The following is a 23769-nucleotide window of genomic DNA, read 5'->3' as shown; positions in this document are numbered from 1 at the left end:
GCAAAACACTTACTTTTTACTGTATTAGTAGATTTTTTCATATGAATTTTACTTTTGAGTATTTTTCTCTGGTATCTATACTTTTACTTCAGTAACAGAGCTGAGTACGTCTTCCACTACACGTAAAATCAAGATAAAAGCAGGCAACGTGATTAAAATGAGTTAAATATCATCATTTGACTTTTATTTTGAAATCAGGTGTTACGTGCGCGTTCTGGTGATTTTATTTTGAAATCCCCTGCACTACCTCCTCAGTGGGGCTGGTTTTTCGTGTTGAACTTGTCGCACATGGAAGTATTTATAAAGTGGCCGTCAGTGCAAGTTTTCATCCCGCTGCAACCTCCCTCAGTGGCCGGACTCCTCTGCCCTGTTCCCCAACCGCATCACTCCAAACCCGGTAAGACTTTCTAACTTTGGAGCAACTACCATCAACTGATTCGATTGCTCTTCTAATGACACAACGTTTCATGCTAATTCTGCATCAAGAACTATCAAAGTTACTGCATATTTCATTAACACCTCCTCTTGAACAATCACACCTGTTTTCCACAGTGTTATTTGAGATTTTACGCGCGTCTTTACGCACGTCTTTACGCACAGCCATGTTCTTACTGTGCATGGCATGAACTCCTTTTCCTCTTTCCTACACGCTTCCCCAGCCCTGCCTCTTGATCTGCAGGGAGGAAATAAACCATATAGTTGAGTGGGGCGTTGGCTATCCGTCTGTCACTCACTGCGTGTCCGTAAAGTGCAAGTGTGCGTAAAAAATGCGCGCTACAGTGTTAAACTTGCAGAGAAAGCTACGCGCAGCTCCTACAATCTGTTTCCAGTTAAGAGGCCGTTTTCCCCGTGTGTGATGGAACCGCTGGGACTGAAAATGCTTCGCAGAGGTCAATTTAAATTCCTGTGCTGCTATTTCTCATTGTCCCGCCGCGTGTGTGAGAGGAGTGCGTCTGGAGGCGGGATCCAGTGTCCTATTGGGACGTTGGCACCGGCTTTATGATCAACAATGAGATTAAAGCCACAGGGAGGGATTGACTTTTTAATATTTGTGCATACTGCTACATGGGTACTAATTTTGTCCAGAAATCCATGAGCCCTAGAGATCATTAAGAGTATTTGGCACTTTAGTGTAATACCAAAATTGCTCGGTTTAAAACAATCATTAAGTTTTCCAATGTGGCTTCACTTAGATGGACATTTTGGAAGTCCAAGTGATATTTTGTCACATCACAGGCTGTGGTTACATGTCTTCTCCAAACCAGATTAATATTAGGTTTTGGGACTTAAAAGATTATTGAAATGCCATGTAAAAAGCAATATCATTTCAGACAGACAGCAAAGAAAAGTATTAGTATAGTTTATTGAAAATTGAATCTTTGGAGCTCAGACCCCGGCAGAAGACATTACGATGAAGGGCGGGACAGTTAGATGATGTTTAGAGGATAGACACAGGAGGTGGTAGAGGTGAGGCTGAGGAGAATGAAGAGACGATGAGATGATGCAGAGCCGCGGGGGCGCTGGGGAGGAGGTTGGGCGTGGCGTGGAGGTTTAAATTGGGCTGACCAGGCGCTGATTGGACGAAGAGGAGGAGCGGCAAGCAGCGGGGAGGAGTATTAGACGGGGTAGACGGGAGCGCAGTTAGGTCTTCAAGGTTGAATTTACACTAGCTCTATTATTTTCTGATCACAGTGCCTCTGTTTATCATATTTAGCAGTTTATATGTCATTTGAGACATTTTAAAAGTCCAGAAACCAGATCATAATCCGATTTGGGTGTAGCTGTTGAACAAGGCCACTGTTGGAAGCTACTGTGCGCTGCAAACATGTATCCAACAGTTGTTATTATGACAGTAAAGACAAGCACCATGACAACTGGGATAATGTTTAGTACAATGATTATACCTTCGATCTAATAACATGATTTGATTTTAGCTCCGCGAGAAAATGACGCTTTCATTCTGTTCATCTTAAATGCAGCTTTTGTGCAGCCAAACTGGTGCTGACACTGACGCCTGACATATGACTGTGTATCATCACCCCTGAAAACAAAAAACAAAAAAAAAACCACACACAAGAGGTCACGGCATTAATACAGACACAGAGATGAAGAAATCAAACTTCCTTTTTATATTAAAATTAGGCAACTGGAACAGGTCAGTACAAGTAAATGTGGAAATGGCTTTTGCACAACAGCCTAAAGTTTAACACACATGAAGTACCCGAAGTATAGGCCTCTGAACAGGAGGATTAGGCTGAACAATACTGACTATTTTTGCATTTTTTTGTTTTTTTTGCAGTTGTCCTTGAATAAATTAATCAGCGAGTGTCCTACAGATTAAATATAGAAAACAACTTGATGTCAGATGCCCTTCCTTTCCAAGTAGCCATGACTTAAAAGAGCGGAGACACAACAACAGCATGTACTTCAACCCAAATTTGAACCAGCTACTATCTATTCAGAAGGCAAACGCTTACCAGCTTCGCCATATACATCACGCTGACTATAAATAACTACTGAAATTCAAACTCCTGAGCTTTAAATGCAGTATTAACCTAATAATTCTCCGTTCCCAATTAAGACGATACAGATGAACGTAGTTACGCCACACTGCATACCTCATTTGTCGCCCTGTTCACGTAGCTGCATTCAGGAGTACATCTGGAAATATTTTTTACTACAGTTCTTCCTCCAAAGTACTGTAATGTACTTGCTCCACATGTTTAATTTGACCTTTAGTACACGCTCTCTCCCTCTCTCAGAAAAGAGACAGGAGCACAGCGGGGAGCTCTGAATGGGATCTGGTGGCAACATGTTAAAGAAATTAACGTGACTCATTCCCATAAAATACATCACAGGCTCGTAAAACTTCACGCAATTTGTCTGGCAATACGTCATGCCTGAAAAGTCCCTGTTGTTTCTTGCCTGTGGTGAGTTTAACGGCGCTCGATGTAAATGCTATGCAAACTGTAGCGTTTTCTTCTGGTGTTTTTATGACTCCCAGTAGAGAGGAGTTTGATGGACTTTTGCAGTTGTTGTAATCCTATTATGAAGAGATTGTGTATAGTTAAATGCGATAATAGCGTGTCATAACTACAGATATTTGGCCTACAATCTCCAAGAAAGGCTGAAATCGAGTTTATGCCAACCAGCCGCTTAAAGAAAAAGCATAAAGCTGTATTTGAACACTCACACACACAGATTACTGCACAAAGTAAGACTACACACTTTTCTATAGATTCATGGTTAAAAAAAAGGGCTGTGAGTGAATTGTAGCGATTTTAATGATATAATTTAGGGAAAATAATCAAAATACGAGCTATATATCAGCCAAAAATATATATCGGCAGATCGTATCGGCCATCGATTACTCTGGAATCTAAACAATCGACGTGAAAAACCTCATTACGTGGGAAAAAATAAATTCTTAAAGTTTTGAAACTTCATAATCAATATTTTATCCAGGAAAAAATACAGTTTTACTTCATTATGCAAAGTTATCCGTTGATTAGGTGAAGTTTTGTTGGCAATATTTCCTAAAGTAGTGGTAGTAGTAGTGGTTATCTTGATGTATTTGTAGTAGTAGCCTTTTAGAGTAACTATATCACTCACACATGACTCACAAAAATATGAAATACTACAAGTTAAAGTTAGCAGTAGCAGTAGTAGTAGTAGTAGTAGTAGCAGTGGTAATTGTCGCACTACTAAGTTTATAGTAGATGCAGCTACGTTTTGTTCACATAAAAAACTGTTAAAGCCATTTTAGTTGAGTTCAGATTTAAAGTATTTCCTTCTCGGAATATGGGTCATATCACACACATCTGTTTTTGAGCGGAGAAACACATCTGGACAGAGGTGATGACGAGGAGTTGTGACTGGAGTGTTTGGCAGATCCAGGCGAAAGGCAAAAGTACTGAAGTAACATATGCAGTAACAAGTACCACGACTACAGACTACAGAAAGATTTGCAGTCCAAAGTTTAGAGGTAAATCGACTGAGAGACATGAGCGTCCTGTAAGTTCCTCTCAACCGTAAAGTTATCATTTGAGGCACATCTAGAGCAGAGATTGAAAAAAAATGAGAGGCTGGTGTGAATGTGATGGTTGGAGGGGCTGATGGTGCAGATTGACAGCCTCACTTCCGTCAGTCTATCCCAGGGCAGCTGCGACTACAGAAGCAGCTTACTTCGCCTCTGAGTATGGAGTCAAGTGTCTGGAAAAACACTATAAAAGACTAATGCAATATTATTAATCTAACCTAAAACAGCCTGTAACAATCCTGCAGATTTAGATATTCAAGAACCTGGCTCTGGTTGGGAGAAGGAAAGGCTGTACTGCTCCTGAAAGACTCCAAAAAGCACAAAAAGCAAATGCAAAAAGCCCCTTATGGATATTCTAAAGCGTTTTACTGATAAAACAGACTTATTCTACTCTGAGTTAACTGAATTCTACCACAATGCAGACCCACAATCTTATCACTGCCAGAGAAATAATAATAGAGGAGTTTAAGTGTTTGATAAATGTTGTTTGGTAAAAATGGGAGTGAAGTCTCCTGCAGAAGGAGTCTACTTTCCACCACTGATCATGTGCACTGACTATGACTAGTGAGGTTCAGGGTCACAGAACGTCATTGGAAATACAATTTATATTTCTTTCTTTTCACTGCCTGCATCTGGATTTGTCAGCGGCTTGGCTCTGAAAGACATGTGCAGAAGAAAATAGGAACAGAATTACTTCAACACTAGAAACTCAAGTGCGTAGTACAGGAACACACATACAAGCTGTTATTACCACGGCCACAATAGTCCCAGGGCCACTTTCAGTACATTTCTGCCCTTCATTATAGTTTTCCAGCTGGTTTCATACAAAGCGAGTTTATTTGTAGCACAGAGTTCAAACACAACACAATAAGACACTACAATCACAATACAAAACAAAATAATAAAAAACAACCACTGTGAACATTGTCAAAGTAGAGGCCGTCTCAGATGTTTAGGAAGATGATTTAAACTACATAAAGCTGAAACGCTGACGCCTTGTGTTTAGGCCTGACTCTGGTATCAGCAGGAAGCCGGACCCTGAGGTTCTCAAAGTGCAAGAAGTTTGTGTAATCCTTCAGTCATCCAGGTCTGATTCACAGCAAAAGAGGAAGTTTAAATGTGTCAAGTGGACAAATCGTAGTAGGAGTGGAGATGCTTCTTCAGTTCTGGTCAGATTACTGCTGGACACTGCCTTATATCTGTCTGAACTGAAGAAACATCTCTACTACTACTACTACTACTACTACTACTACTACTACTACACCCAAACATACTCTGAAATGCATTTGTTCAGAAGTTTAAATTTGAGTGTATTTTCAAAGGATATTGGCTTTAACACCTTTAAAATGTGCATGAAGTCTGTGAATGGGCCTGTCATGATCATCACTATATCGACTTATTAGTCAATATACGTTGGGACATTTTTTGTTATTTTTCTGTACCGAGATAAGATTGAAGTTGTAGAGGGTTGAAAAAATAACTTCTATGACCTCTTATAGATAAAAAATAACTACTTAAGTGTTCATCCATTCTTTTTAGTCAATCTGCTGTTCATTTATTGCAGTTTGTGTTTTTTTTTAACCATATTTTACCTTTACAATATTTTTTAGGGGGTAATTCTAGTTTAGGGTTATTGTACGGTAGAATTTTGTTTAATATTATCATTTATCGTCTATATTTTCTTTGGCAATATATTCTACATAATAAAGTGACAGGCCTCTACTGTGAACTGAATGTACATTTGCCAAAACGAATCACAAACTGCAAAAATCTGAACTACAGTTACCACCATTATTCCTCTAACCTTCAAAGCCTGAGCCTCACTCTACAGGACTCCTACTCAAACATGTATTTCTTAAACACGCAGATCCAGGCGTGGGGTAACTGCTGTTCTCATTTGGGCTTTGGGACACTGGATCTCAGACTTGTGTATCTGCTTTATTTCTCTGTCTGGTATGTGGCAGCTCGATGCCAAATAAAACAATTATTGGACTTCACAGACGGCACATGTTTTGTTGGGCCTGGCGTGAGCAGATTCGATTACTTTATTTTGACGTTGGATTATTGCCCTCAGATCTCTTCAACGATGCTCCACTGGGATTTGGTTGGTGCTGGATTCAAAGTTGTTCTCAATATTTGGATAGGCTGAGCAAACAGCACATAATGGGGAATGTTTTATTAATTTGGGCTTTTGAAAAAGTCACGTAAAATCCAGATTAAATTTTATATAAAGATTATTTTCAGGGGCTGAAGCAACAAAACTTTGCTGATTGCAAATCACACATATAATAACTATAAATATCTTCAGTCATTTCATTTCAATAAAGCTTTTAAAATCATTAAACTGGGATTTTAGCCGTTTTGATTCACAAGAATAAAATATACTCCAAGGAAAAGCAAAACTGGACACGATGGGACAGAATCACAATTTAATCATCTGTCAACAAACTTTTATAAACACAAACCTGAAACTGTTTTTAATGTTTTATATGGACCTGTTTGTTTCTTGAAAGAAAGAACGAAAGAAGGAAAGAACGAAAAAGAACAAAAGAAAGAACGAAAAAGAACGAAAGAAAAAATGAACAAAAGAACAAAAGAATGAAAAAGAACAAAAGAAAGAAAGAATGAAAGAAATGACAAAAAAGAACAAAAGAAAAAGAACAAACAAAAGACAAAGAACAAACAAAAGAAAGAAAAAGCGAAAAAGATGGAAAGAAAAAAAGAAAGAAAGAACAAAAGAATGAAAGAAAGAACTAACGAAAGAAGGAAAGAACAAAAGAAAAAGAATGAAGGAAAGAAAGAACGAAAGAACTAAAGAAAGAATGAAGGAAAGAATGAAGGAAAGAAAGAACTAACGAAAGAAAAAGAACGAAAGAAAGAACAAAAGAAAGAAAGAACGAATGAAAAATAAAGTAAGATTTTCAGGGCCTGTCATCACCATGTACGTTATTGCTTTACCCATAATGTTTCACAGTGTGGCATTAAAACCCCTTTATCACAATGGAAACAGGTGATGCCAAAGTCTGATCTGTGGAGAGGAGGCCCAGCTCTCGTAGGTCTTGGAGTTATTATTTCAAGTATTGTAAAAGTAACTGTGACTGAGGATTTTAACCCCAGCAGAGAAAAACGCCTTAAGTCACATTTTCTAGTTAATAATTCAAAGTTGTTGTTTGCTGTTTTATGGGTCAAGTTGTTTCACAGATACTGAAACGTGTACGATAAAGTAAGCGCTAACTCGTTTAAGACACAGTAAATATAGTTGTTTTAATTGTGGCTTAATTTTGCTTTTAAGACATGGAAATATGTTGGTTTTTAAAAAAATATCTGCTCAGTGCCAGCGCCGTCACCAGCACGCTTCCTGTTTCTCATTTCTCCGCCACATTCTTCAGAGATAAGCTCACGTCGGCGCAGATGCACGGGCAAACGCCAACAAATGGGAGATAGAAATAGGTCGCATTCACATTCAATAAATTGTTAAGATCTCAGATGAAGGGCAGTGGTCGATGGGCGAGGCGTGAATTTGAGAAAGAAAAATCCAATCTCAAAATCCATTCATGCCGAACCCAATTCTTTAGTGTGATGAGTGGGCGGGTAAACGACCTCACGATCTGGATGCTTCCTGCGACGACCTGAGTGTTTGAAAAATACAAGACGACTTTGTAAAACTGTGAAGAAATAATCCCACCGACATGGAGATTCTTAGAAAACGCTAAAGACACAGTAATTACAGATATGAATCACACTCTGGGTTTAAACTTAAGCTGCAATCAAAGATAAACTGTTGCTTAATTTAGATTTATGTTAAAATATGTGCAAATATGGCGTAGTTCCCATTGCACTTTAGACTCAAGTTTGGTGTTGCTGATCCTAATTTGACTGTTTTTGCCCAGTTGTGGTTTTGGTCGACCCTGCCTTGTTTAATCCTGGTTCAGCCCTGGTCAGGACAACTAATGCATTTCTAGCTTCTAACTTTGCGTGTAATTTAACCATTTCCCGTACTGCATGTCGTCACCGCTTTCTGCTAATTTTACAGCCCAAAATTGCCACCCACTGAACCCTAATGTTGACAGTAAATGTCTGTTTAGTGAAACTACAGTGGGAACGGTTTGGCCTTCTGTAAATGAACGGCACGCAGCCATAAAATGTTTAATGAAAGAGTAACGAACAACACACTGCAGGCGCTATTATGTTACTATGGTTACTTCTGCTCAAAGTTAACACAAAACGGCATTAGACTTAAAGTATTAAAGGCGTTTTGTTATCAGTTGCATATAAACTCCCATCTGTTTTTACCTACCACTTATAGATTTGATGAGTAGGATTTGCAAAATGGAAATTATTTTTTAGAAAACAAAAATATATAGTAATTGCCTAAGAAATACTGAATCTCACATCGTTTTATTAACACATTCTAATTACAAACTAGTGGAACATCTAGTCACAAAAAATCATTACTAAAAGTGACATTGTACTGTCTGCCTTTGCTCTGCCTCAATATTTGAAATAATTCAAAGTACTAAACTCAAAAATAATACTACAAAGGCTGTTTTTAAAATGCAATACAACATAATGCAGCCATTTACATGTCACTTATCGATCTGCTGCAGGTTAAAAACGATTTAGTTACTACTTAATCTGCAAATGGATGTGCGTCAGCTCTGGACACACCTGCAGCCCGCCCTGGCTTAGTCCTGGCTTAGTCCTGGCTTAGTCCTGGCTTAGTCCTGGCTTAGTCCTGGCTTAGTCCTGGCTTAGTCCTGGCTTAGTCCTGGCTTAGTCCTGGCTTAGCTCTGGTTTAGCACTGGTTTAGCACTGGTTTAGCACTGGTTTAGTACTGGTTTAATCCTGTTTTAGCCCTGGTTTAGTCCTGGTTTAGTCCTGGTTTAGTCCATGTGAGTGGATCTCTCCTTCACTGTGGTTCTCCTCAAGGTTTCTCTTTTCCCCACATCTTTTTTGAGTTTTTCTTTGCTGACATGGAGAGTCTAAGGACAAGGTACCGTTATCTTCTATTTGCTTGTTTTCTACCTTTCTGTTGGTTAAATCAATGACCTTGTTAAGTGATTTGGGGCTTTACAGAAATACATTGAATTGAATAAACTATATATTAAGTACAAAGGCAGTAATTGTTTTAAAAAGAACAGCTGTGAGTGATAGAGTCAGCAGTTTTTCCTATAGAGTCACATGAACTCTTAACTGTGTTTCTTGGAGGTTGAATTTGCGTCAGTAATAGCACATTTTAGCATCTCGCCCAAACCACTTCAAAAATGTTTATAGCAACCGTTCAAACTTTTCCCAAAACCTCGGCTAACGCTCAACTCCACAAAACCAACACATGACGGCAACGCGGCTCTATATAGAAAAATGTCCAGTAATAAAAAGCCGTCACTGAGGAAGGAAGCAGGGATGTAAGGATGTAAAGTACAATAAAGAGCTATTTGTGCGTTTGACTTATAACTGTGTAAAGCCCAGAATAGGATAAGAGTCAGTATATTGTAAGTTTGTGGAAAACAGTTGCATTTCCCAGCTGGAAATAAGTCCTGTAATAGTCAAACAAGAATGCTTTTATGTCGTGAATGTGTGATTTTATTATTCGTTTTGTCCGGAAAGTACATTTGACTTAAATGAAATGGGAAAACTACGCAACAGACCACACATTATGTTACAAATTCTTCCGACCTTATTATTTTGTGCGTGTAAAATTTAAATTTACAGCACATTTATAAATCTAAAACTACAAACATGGAAGAAGAGTTGAGGTTTTTTTTTTTTTGATTGCTGTTTTCAATTAGATACTCAAATATGTATGTGAAAGTAAGTATTTCTAGACTAGAAGAAGTACAAAAAACTGTCTAAAACTGTTGATCAAAACTGGGACTAAACTCAAGACTAAACCAGAACTAGAACAGGAACAAACCAGGTCTAAATCAGGACTAAACTAGGACCAAACCAGCACAAACGGGAACGCAGCCAGATACACTATTGAGTTTTAACCGTGCAGCTCCAGCGCACACTTAACTTTTGGCATTTTAACATTTTCCATTGAGATTATAAAACGTTATTATTGGCAGCGTGTATGAAAGACAGTGATTTATATCCACAATGTTGAATTTATTGTTGTGAAATAAGGCTAAACTTGCTCGAACAGAGTCTTGAAAGCCCAACGACGCCAGACAAACTTGAGTTATTCCTTTAGACCGTCCTGGATACCGGCTCCTTCCTGCGTATTGTTTGCTCCCATCAGATAACATTATATTCCAGCGCTGATAGCAGAACTGCATTACACCGCGACTACAGCTTTAACAAACACCGCTCTATGTAACTTTTATAGCACTTTTAACTGAGTTTGCACAAAGATGGACAAGTTACCTCACCCATTTGACAAACACGGGCGCTTTAGGATAATAAATGGGAAGGAGAAATGCGTTTGTATGACGTTGACAACAGTAGTATGCTGCTATTGTGGTAAAAGCAAGCCACACAAAAGAGATTATTTGACCAAAGCAGAGCACTTTGTCACTGGAAACATTAACCTGATCCACACCTGAGTCAAGCTAAAGACAAACAAGCTACTTCCTCTTTAAAATACGCAGAAAAAACATGAACAAATTCCTGCATTTATATACGTTAGTTAACTCTCTTTTATGTTTAGTGCATTTGGTTTAAAGAATTAACATAAAAAAAGTCAAAAATGGCAAACTAGCTGCAAATATGTACATTATACACATATGTATAAATATGTAAAAAGTCACTACTATGTATTGAAGGAGAGTTCAATTCATTTTTATCTATTAATTTATTTATATATGCATTTGTACCTTTTTTCTGGTTCAGCCCTAGTTAAAATGTACAAAAACATAACATTTTATCTGAGTACATGTTTTGGCTACTCTTCCCATGATTCAGCTTCTGGTTTCACCTTTAATTTAACAAAACTGGCATATTTTATGTGCAAGTGAAGGCCTAGATGTCTAATTTACGTTGAGATATTGTGTAACAGTGAAGGACAAAAGCGGTGACTGTCGGCTTTTTAGTCAACATGGTTTATAATCTTGTTTCTTCTTCTATCTTTTTGCGCGTTAAATGAGCAAAAGTCTTGTTTCTGCTCAATTCAAAGCGTTTTAATCGAAAATCTAAACAAAAATCACGCTTGAACAATAAGAGGATAGTAAAACAGCAGCCTAATCTAACAGAAACATTCTCCCTGTACTTTCTCTCACTCTGCAACAGTCCACTACCTCAGGACTATAGTTTGTGGTTTTCCTATTTCCTGGGAGCGGTCGGAGTGTATTTGTGTCATGGACTTGTCAAAAGTCCAAACGCAGCCACAGAAGTCATACCAGGGATTCCTCGTTCGCCCGCGGCCCAAATGTGAACAGTGAGACTGCGTGGGGTTAGATTCCTAGTGGCCAGTCACCGTGAACCTGCTCTAGTCTGGACTCAACACATTTCACCAACAGCCGTTTACATCAGTGTGAGAGGAGGAGGGGCTTAGTCAAACTGTGTGCAAGCAGGAAAGGTAGACGGAGTAGGAAACAAGAGAAAAATGTGAGAATATTTAAGCAAAGGAGTTAAAAAATATCCAGAAGTATTCAAAAACAGTATCATTAAAGTAGAAATATATAGTAGTGTTCCTCAGTAAAGGTATTAAAGGGAATTCTTGAATCTTGGCATCTCATCTTTCTACTTCCAGACAATAAATAATAAAAGGAAAGGAAGGGAAAACATCTTATCTGCTCCATAAACTCCTCCAATACCTTGACTACCTACTATTCTTTTCACATTTCTCAATTCAGAGTGAAATGTGTTTGTTTTGGCATTTCCATAGTGATTATATTTATGACTGAGTGAAGATTTCAACCACCGGAAATGCTGCTTATTTCCGTCTGAAGTCTGCAACTACAGCATAATATAATGGTATAAGTGCGCAGTGATTATGCAGGCAACTTCTAGTGGTTTGCGTGGGTATTTTTTGGCAAAGTCCTATTTTATGGTGTGTGAAATATGGATAATTTAACTATTATGTTCTCATAACATCATTACCGTTCTGCAGTAAGTGTAATAATTACGGGAGTTTATTTTCCCCTCATTGTGTAATGTGGAAAATTATGCTGAGTTGTCAATTCATGTGGTTTATGTGGTTGGCTCCTTCAAAATAGAAAACAATTTGTCCACTGTGAGATTCTGTCTGGAATACTTTGTGTAAATGTGGGCAAACTTAGAAGTGCATGCCTTTCTTTTAATGTAATTTCTTCAAATTCTATGTACTGATAGTTTTTAGTAAGATTTAAAACCAATACTATATAAAAATTGTAATATATTTGTTGTCCTGCTTCACTGCATCACTTTCAATGCTTCAATGGCGCCCTCGTGTGGTTGTAATAAGTCACTACATGTCACTTGGAAGCAATTTTCTTCTTACTGTAATCATCTTTTTATGTGATTTCTTTTTCTATTTCACCAGTTATGTTGTCATATTTCCATTTACAATCCCCGAATCACATTTAAACAGTCAAACACTTTCTCTCGTGATACTACCTGAAGTACTAACTGATGTTTATACTCTTGTAGGTGTTTTAAGATGGCAGACGGAGGCACTCAATGTTTCTACTGCAGAGAGGACCTGGGGGGGAAGAGGTTCGTCCGAAATGAGGGGCATCCCGTTTGCGTTCGCTGCCACACCAAGTTCTGCGCCAACACCTGCCACCAGTGCCATCGACCCATCTCTGTGGAGACCAAAGTAGGTTTTATTTCAGTCATGCTCTTCATTTTAGTTGTTAGTAAGTATTAAGTAAGTATTAATTCTTATTTTTTCAGTTATTATCAAACAAAGATTCCCAGAGAGCTGCTAAAACAGGCAAAAAGCACAGCAAACTGAACCAAACCAATAATAAATCAACAGGATTCAACTTATTTTTTACATTTTTGTCCCTCGTCTGAACAGGAGCTGACCCATAAGAACCGTCACTGGCACGAGGACTGTTTCCGCTGTTCTAAATGCTACAAGCCTTTGGCCAAAGAGCCGTTCAGCACCAAAGATGAGAGGATCCTGTGTGGAAAGTGCTGCTCCCGAGAGGATGCCCCACGCTGCCACAGCTGCTACAAACCTATCCTGCCCGGTAACAGCCATATGGACTATAGTTTAGTTTAGTCTGTACCAGGAGGATGATACTATTTATGTTTGGGTCATTTTGGGGGTTTTAGGGGCAAAAACACATTGCATTTTGCTAGTGGTCAAAGCTTTAAACCTTAATATCTAAGAGCTTGCCCTTGTTAAGACCAATTATGAAATGATCTGAAGTAAAATACTGCCAGATTTGTGTTTTATCATACGACTAAACTGAAGAGCAACTCAGGAACTGTGCACATTGAGTTTGCACACAATAAAAACAATATTTTTAAATTTACAACACAAAAATCATCCCAGGTTGTGTCAGATACAACTATTTTTCCCTTGATTTTCTTGTGGCTTTAGAACTGTGGTCACATTAACAAACATATATAAGGAGTCTGTGAAGTGTAGGAAGCAGATGGCAGTAATGCATCACCGAGCGTTTCAGCTTTTGACAAAACTGAAGAAACAAACCAGGGAAACATAACAGCAGGACAGAAGCAAACAACTTTAGATTACTTACTATGTTCTGTGTTTCCTCCAAAGGCACAGAGAGCATGGAGTACAAGGGGAACTCGTATCATGAGGACTGCTTCACCTGCTCCAACTGTAAACGTCCAGTCGGGACACAGAGCTTCGTCTCCAAGGGTGAAGACATTTACTGCAGCTCCTGCTACGACAAGAAATTTGCCAAACAGTGCTTCAGCTGTAAAAAGGTATGTTTCATAGAACTCAGAACATAATTTAATAACTGGTCTTTCATTTAGATCACATTTATAATTCAATGATTCATTTAAAATTCTACTTCAGATACCCTTCAGTATTAGCTCCACCCCTCTGGACCAAAGACTCTTACACAACAATTGGATAATTAATCACAATCAGATTTCCTTTTGAATGATTGCAATCAACAAATCCCAAACACCGTATTTAGGCCTAAACTGATAATTGAATACAAACAAGAAAATAACCTAAACCAAGTCTTTTTAATAGAAAAAAACCCTCTTCAGACGCAGTTTAGGCCTGAACCAACTTAATTCAGAAAGGTTTGTAAGGTTTATGGAGCTAAATGATTCCCTTATTCTGGGAAAGATGGGAAAAGTTGTGTTTTAGTTTTCCCTCGAGTAATGAAGAAAAGAGGAAGCCACTGTCTGTATGAATGGTCATGTATGTTAGAAAGGTTTCTTTTATTACGTGAGCAGGTCATAATTCACTGTCCTCTCTACTGACGATGCTCCTGGATGCGTTCAAAATGTGCACTGTGACCGACTCTTTATTTAATGACATAAACGCGAAATCCAATCACAATGGCACTAGAAATGTGACTTTTTTCCAGTCCTGCGTTACACTGTCTGTCCTCTGCTTTAGCCCATCACCTCTGGAGGCGTGACGTACCAGGAGCAGCCGTGGCACGGTCACTGCTTCGTGTGCACGTCCTGCTCCAAACCTTTGGCCGGGACTAGCTTCACAAACCATCAGGACCAGCCCTTCTGTGTGGACTGCTACAAGGTCAACGTGGCTAAAAAGTGCGCCGCGTGCCACAACCCCATCACAGGTCAGATATCACTACGCACGTAAGATACAATTCAGTCACCAAGAGCAGCAGACCAGGGCTAGATTACTTTACATTTTGGCTACTAACATATTCAGTCTCTTTAAACACTTTGAAACGTTGAATTTTATACTTTCTCTTAGCTTTGACCTCTAGTAAGATTTGCTCCCGGTCCAGACAAGAATGATTTTTAACATAACTCTCTAATTTATTTCAAAAGTACATATTTTATGGCCAAAGAATTGACACTACTGTAAAAGCTGACATTAGATAAAACCCTGCTTGAGTAGCTTATTAAAAAGACCAATCAGTTACACAACCTGCTGCTACTATTTCTAACCCAATCGCAAAAATGTGTCAAATCTTTTCAGGATTTGGAAAAGGCATAAACGTGATCTCGTTTGAGGGCTGCTCTTGGCATGAGTACTGCTTCAACTGTAAGAAGTGCTCCCTGAGTCTGTCCAACAAACGCTTTGTGGCCAACGGCAAAGACATCCTCTGCACCGACTGTGGCAACAAGTGAAACGAGTGTTTGGAATGAGACAAGCCAAACATGGTGACCAGACATGAGTTCAATTTATGAAGCACATGAATTAATCTTAAGTTGTTTGTTGTCATAAATGTTATACTTTCTGTGTATTTCAAAAAGCCATAATCATAACAATTTGGGAGTTATTTCTATGTTGTTTTTTTGTTTTGTTTTTTTAATAAACATTTATGCACTTTGCCAAATCAAGTGGTTATTAATTGTACTTTAAAATTTATATAAAGAGCAAGCTTTTGTCTTAAAACAGAATAAATGCTTAATAAAAATACTGAGTGTGTTGTACTGCTATATACAGTATATTTTAATAATGTTTATCTATCTGAAGTTATCTGGGAGGAGGTCCACCTTTCCGTGAAATGAATCCCCCCATCACAGGCAAATTCAAAGACAATGATACTTTTTTACAATTACTTATGAGTTCCTATGCTACATTTCATTCAAATATTAGATTTCAAGCATGATTACAATAACACACTGCTCGATATTACAGTTCAACTTGTGTAGTTGCACATTTCACTTACAGGAGACGTACAGTGTTGTGTTGACTTGAACAGGGCATGTTTGTTGAGCCTAATTAGTTGTAGCCCTGGACAGCCTCTTATTTTCTTTACAGGTTCTACAACACGAGATATTGATGTTGACAAATCCATTTTCTCTCTTATCTTCTACATCTGTGCACACAAATAACACAATATCACATCGACTTCCTGGAGACGAGTCAAAACTGCACTTAACCCGGAGCTTGACCTGACAATGATGCTTTAGTTTGTTTCAAAAAATATGAAAATAATAAAAATTTACTTGAATTTACTTTTGAATAACTAGTGATATTTTCAGATGGCACATAGGCTCAAGTATAAACATTTGATGCAAAATTTGGTCATCATCATTGAAATAAAATACTGACAATAATACTATGGAAAAGTTCAGCACAAGTAGAAGTAAAATTATAGAAACATCTCAAGTTCTGTGAGAAGAGAAGAGCAAATGACGTATTTTTCCACATGTCAAATCCGTTGACCAATCACAGCGCTGCTTTCTGATTTGACCCTCCCAGTTTTTATAGAAATACAAAAGCAGTTCTTCTTCATTCACTGTATGAAACCTGCGTGATCTAGTGACTCTGCTCATATTTGGAAACTTCATATTTAAACTCACCAGTTATTTACATTTATGTTATAGATTTGTTTTGCATGTCATACTTCATAAAGTCATCATGTATTATTATGTGGTTATTATGTTTGTGCTGACCACGACTGTATTCAGCTGGGCACAAGGTGAGTTTTATTTCCACGTTAATGGTTGCTGATTTCAAGCCTAAAATGTAAAACAATATTTGATTACTTTTGATATTACATGAGTCAGAATAATAATGTAAATGTAAAATTTAATTCAACAGAGTCTGCAGTTGAGAATCGTGTAAACCAAGAGAACATTTTTGTGGGATAATATTATTTTACAGACTAATGTAAAACCTAAACAGATGTAATTAGATGTGTGGAATTCTTTGTGTAAAACAGCAAGTAAATGTATTCTGTTAAAGTACTGCAGTGTGTATGTGCCAAGTAGAGGCGCCACGATTATTAGGAACAATCATCTGTGTCCTGTCAAATGTTATAAATTAACCTCTAAAGATAGAAGTAGAAGTATAGACTGAATGCATTAGTATTGCTTGTAATCAGTTTAAAAGACGTTCCTTAAATTTTCTTTTTGGCAGTAAACGACCCCACATCATTCACAACAGAATTTAAATGTTTGTTTTATCAGCTAAACATTTTTGTAAAGTTTTAATTGCAATTAAAACAATTTTTAAGGCACAATTCTTATTATGTTATCAAGACAACTACATCTACTTTTCTTTCCCACAATCTTCAAAACCTTTCAAAACTTTAATTAAATCAAAGGGATCTGGATATTTTAATTATCTGTTGGTGATCTATACGTCAGTGAAAATGTGCAACAGTTACATATCACATCACAGGAGCATCCCATGGTGTTGATTGACTCGTTCTCTCTCTGTCAGGACCATCTGTCCTATAGATAAAAACAGCTATAGAGGTAGTATTGTGTGCATTTAGTGTTAATGATTGACTGTGTATTGTATATTCAGGCCCTCAGGAGAGTCTCTGGGGGAAAGTGGTCAACTTCACTCCGACCTGCGCTGCCTGGACTCTGCGGAACCAAGTGTTTGTCCCGGCTCTAACGGAGTTCACTGTCTGCTTCAGTCTGCAGCTCCAGGTACGCACTGCACAGACCAGTTTAGACAGAGGGAGGTAGAACAGCCAAAATGTCTGGAGGAAAGGAGTATTACATTTATATTCAAAACTGTGAAAGAAATAATCAAATTAAAGTATCAAAGTGTTTGGTTGGATGTAATCTCACAAACAAAACATTACATAATAGTATTTGGGTATTACCATTTCCAAATAATAGACCATATAAATCAGAAAAATTAAGAAACACAGATATTTCAATCACCCATGGAGTTATAATGGGAAACGTAACTAAATGTTTACTTGAGTAAGAGTATTGTTCCTTCAAATTGCTCAACTGCAGATTAAACTAACTCAAATCAAAGTTTTCTCCTAAATGGATAAAAATGAGAAAAAAAAGTTGACCAAACAGAGATAACCAGGTACTTTGGGAGTTTTAAGTGTCAGTTTCCACTGCAGGTGTGGAAGGAGAAGTAACTGCCATGAACTATACTTTAATACAACAATAAAGCAATTATCCACATTATTTAGATGAAACCTGCTTTCAGCTTTGACTCTAACAACTAGGTCAATATTGGTTGTGCTTATCTCACTTTTAAAAGACAAAAAAAAAACCCAAACAAACATATTTTTCTTTCTTAGAGCTCAAATTCTCCATTATGGACAGCCTTCATGTACCGCCACCCGCTCCATCCCTATGCAGAGCTAGGGTTTGGGAGCAAAAACAACCATCTGATTATTTGGCTTTTTGGACTGGAGTTCGAGACAAAAAAGAGCTCCCCCATGAAGAAAAATGTGTGGTATGATCTGTGCATCACCTGGTCCAAAACGAAGATGGCTCTGGCTCTGTACCTCAACGGGAAGTCGCTTGAGATTAAAGCAACTGGGCTCGATGGCAAAAGCAAAACAGGTACGTAGAAAGAATAGTTATTTACTACACTACATTACAGCTATGCAAAACGTTTTTTTTACTCATTTTAACTCATGTACTGTAGATAAAGTTTTGGCAGTGTTTCGTGTTGGCATTAAACAGTAAAAACAATGCAATAAACATAAGGTTCACATTTGTTTTGCCAGTAAATAAATGAAACACTACATTTTTTTTGATTGATTTTAGTTAAAGTTGTGTGTTTTGCCCTCTGGAGACCTCACTCCAGACCCCTCTCCAGCCTACTCATCACCTCTGTCCTGTTGCTATTTGGCCCCTAACGGCACTCTGACACTTGGGGCATCCCATACTGTGGTGAGCGGACGCATACAGATCCTGCCCGTGGGACAGCTACAGGGAAAAATGTCCGTGTTCAGGATTTGGAGCGAGGAGCGCAGCAAAGTGAAAGTGACATCTTTAAAGTGCACCGAGGGGGGCGTGGTCAAGTGGAAGGCGAACCAATGGGACACTATGACGTGCCCCGCTGTACAGGACACCAGCCTGCAGTGTGGTAAGCTCTTAATACTTATATGATGTAAAAGTAATAGTGTAATAGTATTTTATTTTATTTAAAGGTGTACTATGAAGGTTTTCTAGTGGAAGGTTTAACATGGAGACAAATGAGTAATGCCAAGTGTTTTTTTAGCAACAAAAATACATGTAATTGAATAAATGCCTCCACCTATCAATATTAGATCTTGATTTACATTAAAAAAAAAAACTGATAAAAAATAAAGACATCCACCAAAGCCTTGATCAAAGAATAGACTCATATCATAGTCCATCTCTACGGCTGACACGTGATACACAGGTTTCATAGCTTAGCCTTAGCGCAGTCACAGCTGCTTCAGTTTGAACGATTTTGAAAGCAGCGTGGGAACAGAGCTATAAAAAGCTGTAAACACTTGATGAAATGTTTTACAGCCGCCTCTCCATCGACTTTATATCTCCAAATCTCAAATTCAATATTGACTTGTGTCTCGGAGTCAGCTGAGCACAGAACAAACCAATTTAGTAACAATTAACTTATGGATCAGAGGGAATTCACGATCACACGTTGACAACTGGAGACAACAGGGCTCAATGGACATCAATACATTAGTCATTCAGTTCATTTTGCTGTGTACATTTTTTTATGTGTTTAATGTATTTCTTACAGAGTGGTCCAGTTATGAAGTGAAATTGAAGTTTCTAATTTTCCGTCCAGATGATAAGAACAACACAGAGACATACACGGCCAGAGAGCTCGCCCGCCGCTGGGTAATCACAACTTTGACTGATCTGATTAACCTGTACAAAAAACATATACAGAAGTTCACCATTTATTACAATGTACAATGGTCAAATTAGCATCATAACATGACGCGTTCCAAGTCACATGACCAACCGCACATCACAGATCTGATCTGTGACTTAACCATGTAACTTAACAGATGAGTCTGCCATAGTAACATGTTTTTAGAGGTATTCTGAAGCAATAAAACACATACTGTAACTGGAAAAAAATGCAAGACTGATGCATTTATTGCTATACTATAGAATATTCCAGGAAACATCTCCATGGCGACAACAAGATGGCGGACCTCCCCCATCAGAAAAGTTCCATAGTGCACCTTTACAGTATAGACCATATAGTTCCACTGAGACTGAGTCTCCATTGCACATTTTTATTGTTTGGTGCAGTATTGAACCAAGTAATTATCAGTTGTACGAGTTGCCTCTCTGCCCTGAATATGTATATGTGTGTGTGTTTGTGTGTAGGGGTGTGTGTGTGTGTGTGTTTATGTTTATATCTGTGTGTGTGTGTTATTGCAGTTGGATGCGGTGCTGCCGACATCGGTCTATTTTCCTCTAGTCTGTGCGTTTAAAGACCCATTAACAACCAGGAAGGAACACAATGAACTAGTGTAGGTGCTCCACTATAAATCCTTTAACAACATTATGTAAGTAGATTTATAACTGATAACTTATTTAGAAATCAAAATGTGTTTTTTCACAGATCTGATACTGAAGAATCAGACAAGGTAAGACTACTGCACATTTATAGTTAAGACGGTTTTAAAATACGAAACACCTCATTGAGCATAACATGACGTGAAATGTCAGGGTCTTCAAATCATGAAAAATAAAAATATGTGCATTTTTGGGCATTTAGAACATATATATATATATATATATATATATATTTAGATTACTATAAAAATATCTCAAAATAACAGTCATGTATGTATTACTTGCCGGTGGTGTAGTGGTTTGTTACCATCTTGGCCTAAAGTAAAAAATAAATAAGTCACATGTATAATAAAAAGGATGCATCTCCAAATGTTACTAAGTATGCACAAATATCTTTATGTATTTTATCTGTATTTTATGACAACTTTGAGTTTTGATTACTATTTTTACAGCATCGATGGGCTGCACCTTCAAACAGGTAATTTATTTCATTGCATCATTAGATCCATGTGACAAAAACAACCACATTTTATCATTATAATTTCAAATAGGAGCAAAGAAGGTCAATCCTGCCATTTTTCTACAGTTGCAAAATAACACAGTGCATTACAATCGACTGCAAAAGCTGTTTCCCTTTAGGTTTCGTTCCCTGGCCCACATCAACATTATTCCTAGTTTGGACGTGGCGGCGTTTCAGTCTGAGGTGCACAGACTCCTCCCAGACATGTTCCACGACTTCGACACTGGACTGTCACTGCTGGCTGACGCAGAGAGCATCCAGGTCACTCCCGCCGGTGAGACACTTTCACTAGATCTCACAGCCTCGTACTTCCTGGTTCTAGTCAGGGCCCGAGCAGCAGTGTTCTGGATGTCACCGTTTTTAATTATTTTAAAGTGACTTGATTTGGGAGTTTTATGTCCATTTCTCTTTAATATTTATATCGCTCATTCCCTTTGGTACTAGTGTGGAAGTTTAATTTCATTCTGTTTGTCAGATTTTACAACTGGCACGACTTCCTCTGACCTCTGTGCAACTACGACCACCACAGAGACTCCAATCACAACCTCTACCCCCAAATCCACTGTTACTACCCCTGTCACTTCACCTGTCCCAACACCTGTAACACCACCTGTCCCGACACCTGCCACTTCACCTGTCCCGACACCTGTAACACCACCTGTCCCGACACCTGCCACTTCACCTGTCCCGACACCTGTAACACCACCTGTCCCGACACCTGCCACTTCACCTGTCCCGACACCTGTAACACCACCTGTCCCGACACCTGCCACTGCACCTGTCCCGACAACTGTAACATCACCTGTGCCGACACCTGCTACATCACCTGTGCCGACACCTGCTACATCACCTGTGCCGACACCTGCCACTTCACCTGTCCTGACACCTGCCACTTCACCTGTCCCGACACCTGCCACTTCACCTGTCCCGACACCTGCCACTTCACCTGTCCCGACACCTGCCACTTCACCTGTCCCGACACCTGCCACTTCACCTGTCCGGACAACTGTAACATCACCTGCTCCTACACCTGCCACTTTACCTGTTCAGACACCTGCCACTTCACCTGTCCCGACAACTGTAACATCACCTGTTCCGACACCTGCCACTTCACCTGCTCCGACACCTGCCACTTCACCTGCTCCGACACCTGCCATTTTACCTGTCCGGACAACTGTAACATCACCTGACACAACACCTGCCACCTCACCTGTCCCGACAACTGTAACATCACCTGTCCCGACACCTGCCACTTCACCTGTCCCGACAACTGTAACATCACCTGTCCCGACACCTGCCACTTCACCTGTCCCGACAACTGTAACATCACCTGTCCCGACACCTGCCACTTCACCTGTCCGAACAACTGTAACATCACCTGCTCCTACACCTGCCACTTTACCTGTCCAGACACCTGCCACTTCACCTGTCCCGACAACTGTAACATCACCTGTTCCGACACCTGCCACTTCACCTGCTCCGACACCTGCCACTTCACCTGCTCCAACACCTGCCATTTTACCTGTCCGGACAACTGTAACATCACCTGACACAACACCTGCCACCTCACCTGTCCCGACAACTGTAACATCACCTGCTCCGACACCTGCCACTTCACCTGATCCGGCACCTGCCACTTCACCTGCCCCGACAACTGTAACATCACCTGACACAACACCTGCCACTTCACCTGTCCCGACAACTGTAACATCACCTGACACAACACCTGCCACTTCACCTGTCCCGACAACTGTAACATCACCTGACACAACACCTGCCACCTCACCTATCCCGACACATGCTACTTCACCTGACCGGACACCTGCCACTTCACCTGTCCCAACTCCTGTCACTACAGCTGTGGAAGGAACATCAACTTTAATCACGACTCTCACAACTAGTCTGGCAAATGCAACAGGTCAGTCGCTCCATAAAATTCTCAAAATAATTGTACAAATTTTAGTAGCAAAACGTTATGATTTATTCTATGGTTGGGTTCAGATGGCATCACAATTATCTCCATGGTGGTCAGAGTGTCGTAACAAATAACATTATATATTCCTTATAGATGAGTGAAAAGTTCTTTCTTCACAGATGTCCTCTCAACAACAGTCAGTCCTTCTGCAGAGATGAAATCAACTTTGACCACAAACGTAGCAACAAGTCCCAGTGTCTCTAGTGAGTCTAAACAACGGTATAATAACCAATTAGTTATTAATGACAATGATGATGGACGGGCTCTAACCTCTGCCTCCTTCCATCCTCAACAATGTCAATGTTGAAAATTTAATTTATTACAAAATCATCTCAGTGGGGTGGGCAATACTGGCAAAAAGGAATGTCTTATATTTTTTGCTTTGCTTCAGACAATCAGATCATATTTTTGCAGTTCATTATAGAAATGTGCTAAAATGTCCATATAATGTGTTGGTTGAGGTTGGTTGCTCATAATTTTGGAACAATGGATGGAATTATAGCCTTGGCCTTTAATTTGGTGTTTACGTTCATGTTGTATCATGTCTGTCCATCAACATGCACTGTTCCAATCCAATAAATAAATAAATAATTAAATAAATAAAATGCATTTTGCATATCTTCAAAATTATTTCAATGCTAACTTGCATTATATATGATTTATTGCCCACCCCCACCTCTAAGGCAACAACCTTTATAAATATCCTTTATTGTTACAGTGCTGTATTTTGAGGTCCAGGTCAATGTGTCCATAACGGGAGTCTGTGACCCTGAACAGACCATCTCATATTGGGTATGCCTCACAAAATGTTCTTTTCTAGATCTAGAGAAGCACAAATGTGTTTTAATTGTCCAATATTCCACAGCTCAACTCCAGTTTGCCAGATGACACAATGTCAGTCCTGGATCTACAACTGCTCTCCAAATCTACAAA

General features: G+C 39.0%; 1 protein-coding gene and 1 long non-coding RNA gene across 2 annotated transcripts; both read left to right on the top strand.

Annotated features, from left to right (window-relative positions):
* Positions 1-286: 286 nt before the first annotated feature.
* On the top strand, positions 287-15513 carry LOC117381828 (four and a half LIM domains protein 1-like). The gene is made up of 6 exons (XM_033978858.2): positions 287-397; positions 12608-12776; positions 12981-13155; positions 13695-13864; positions 14517-14703; positions 15072-15513. Exons 2-6 carry the CDS (start codon positions 12618-12620, stop codon positions 15221-15223), a joined length of 843 nt encoding a protein of 280 aa, XP_033834749.1. The 5' UTR covers positions 287-397; positions 12608-12617; the 3' UTR covers positions 15224-15513.
* A 7137-nt stretch (positions 15514-22650) lies between these two features.
* On the top strand, positions 22651-23769 carry LOC129456808 (uncharacterized). The gene is made up of 4 exons (XR_008648953.1): positions 22651-22779; positions 22956-23039; positions 23555-23628; positions 23702-23769. It is a non-coding gene; the product is annotated as an uncharacterized LOC129456808 (long non-coding RNA).

This window comes from Periophthalmus magnuspinnatus, chromosome 14 (genome assembly GCF_009829125.3).
Source record: "Periophthalmus magnuspinnatus isolate fPerMag1 chromosome 14, fPerMag1.2.pri, whole genome shotgun sequence".
Taxonomy (NCBI): domain Eukaryota; kingdom Metazoa; phylum Chordata; class Actinopteri; order Gobiiformes; family Gobiidae; genus Periophthalmus; species Periophthalmus magnuspinnatus.
The sequence above is the reverse complement of the archived record's forward strand: the minus strand, read 5'-3'. Positions and strand labels throughout refer to the sequence as shown.

What these genes read in the sequence shown, in the direction of transcription:
- LOC117381828 (XM_033978858.2), top strand. Translation starts at nt 12,618, where the DNA reads ATGGCAGACGGAGGCACTCAATGTTTCTACTGCAGAGAGGACCTGGGG. An exon ending in AGTGCTTCAGCTGTAAAAAG is followed by an intron (nt 13,865 to 14,516) that starts GTATGTTTCATA and finishes CCTCTGCTTTAG; the next exon opens with CCCATCACCTCTGGAGGCGT. An exon ending in GTGCCACAACCCCATCACAG is followed by an intron (nt 14,704 to 15,071) that starts GTCAGATATCAC and finishes AAATCTTTTCAG; the next exon opens with GATTTGGAAAAGGCATAAAC.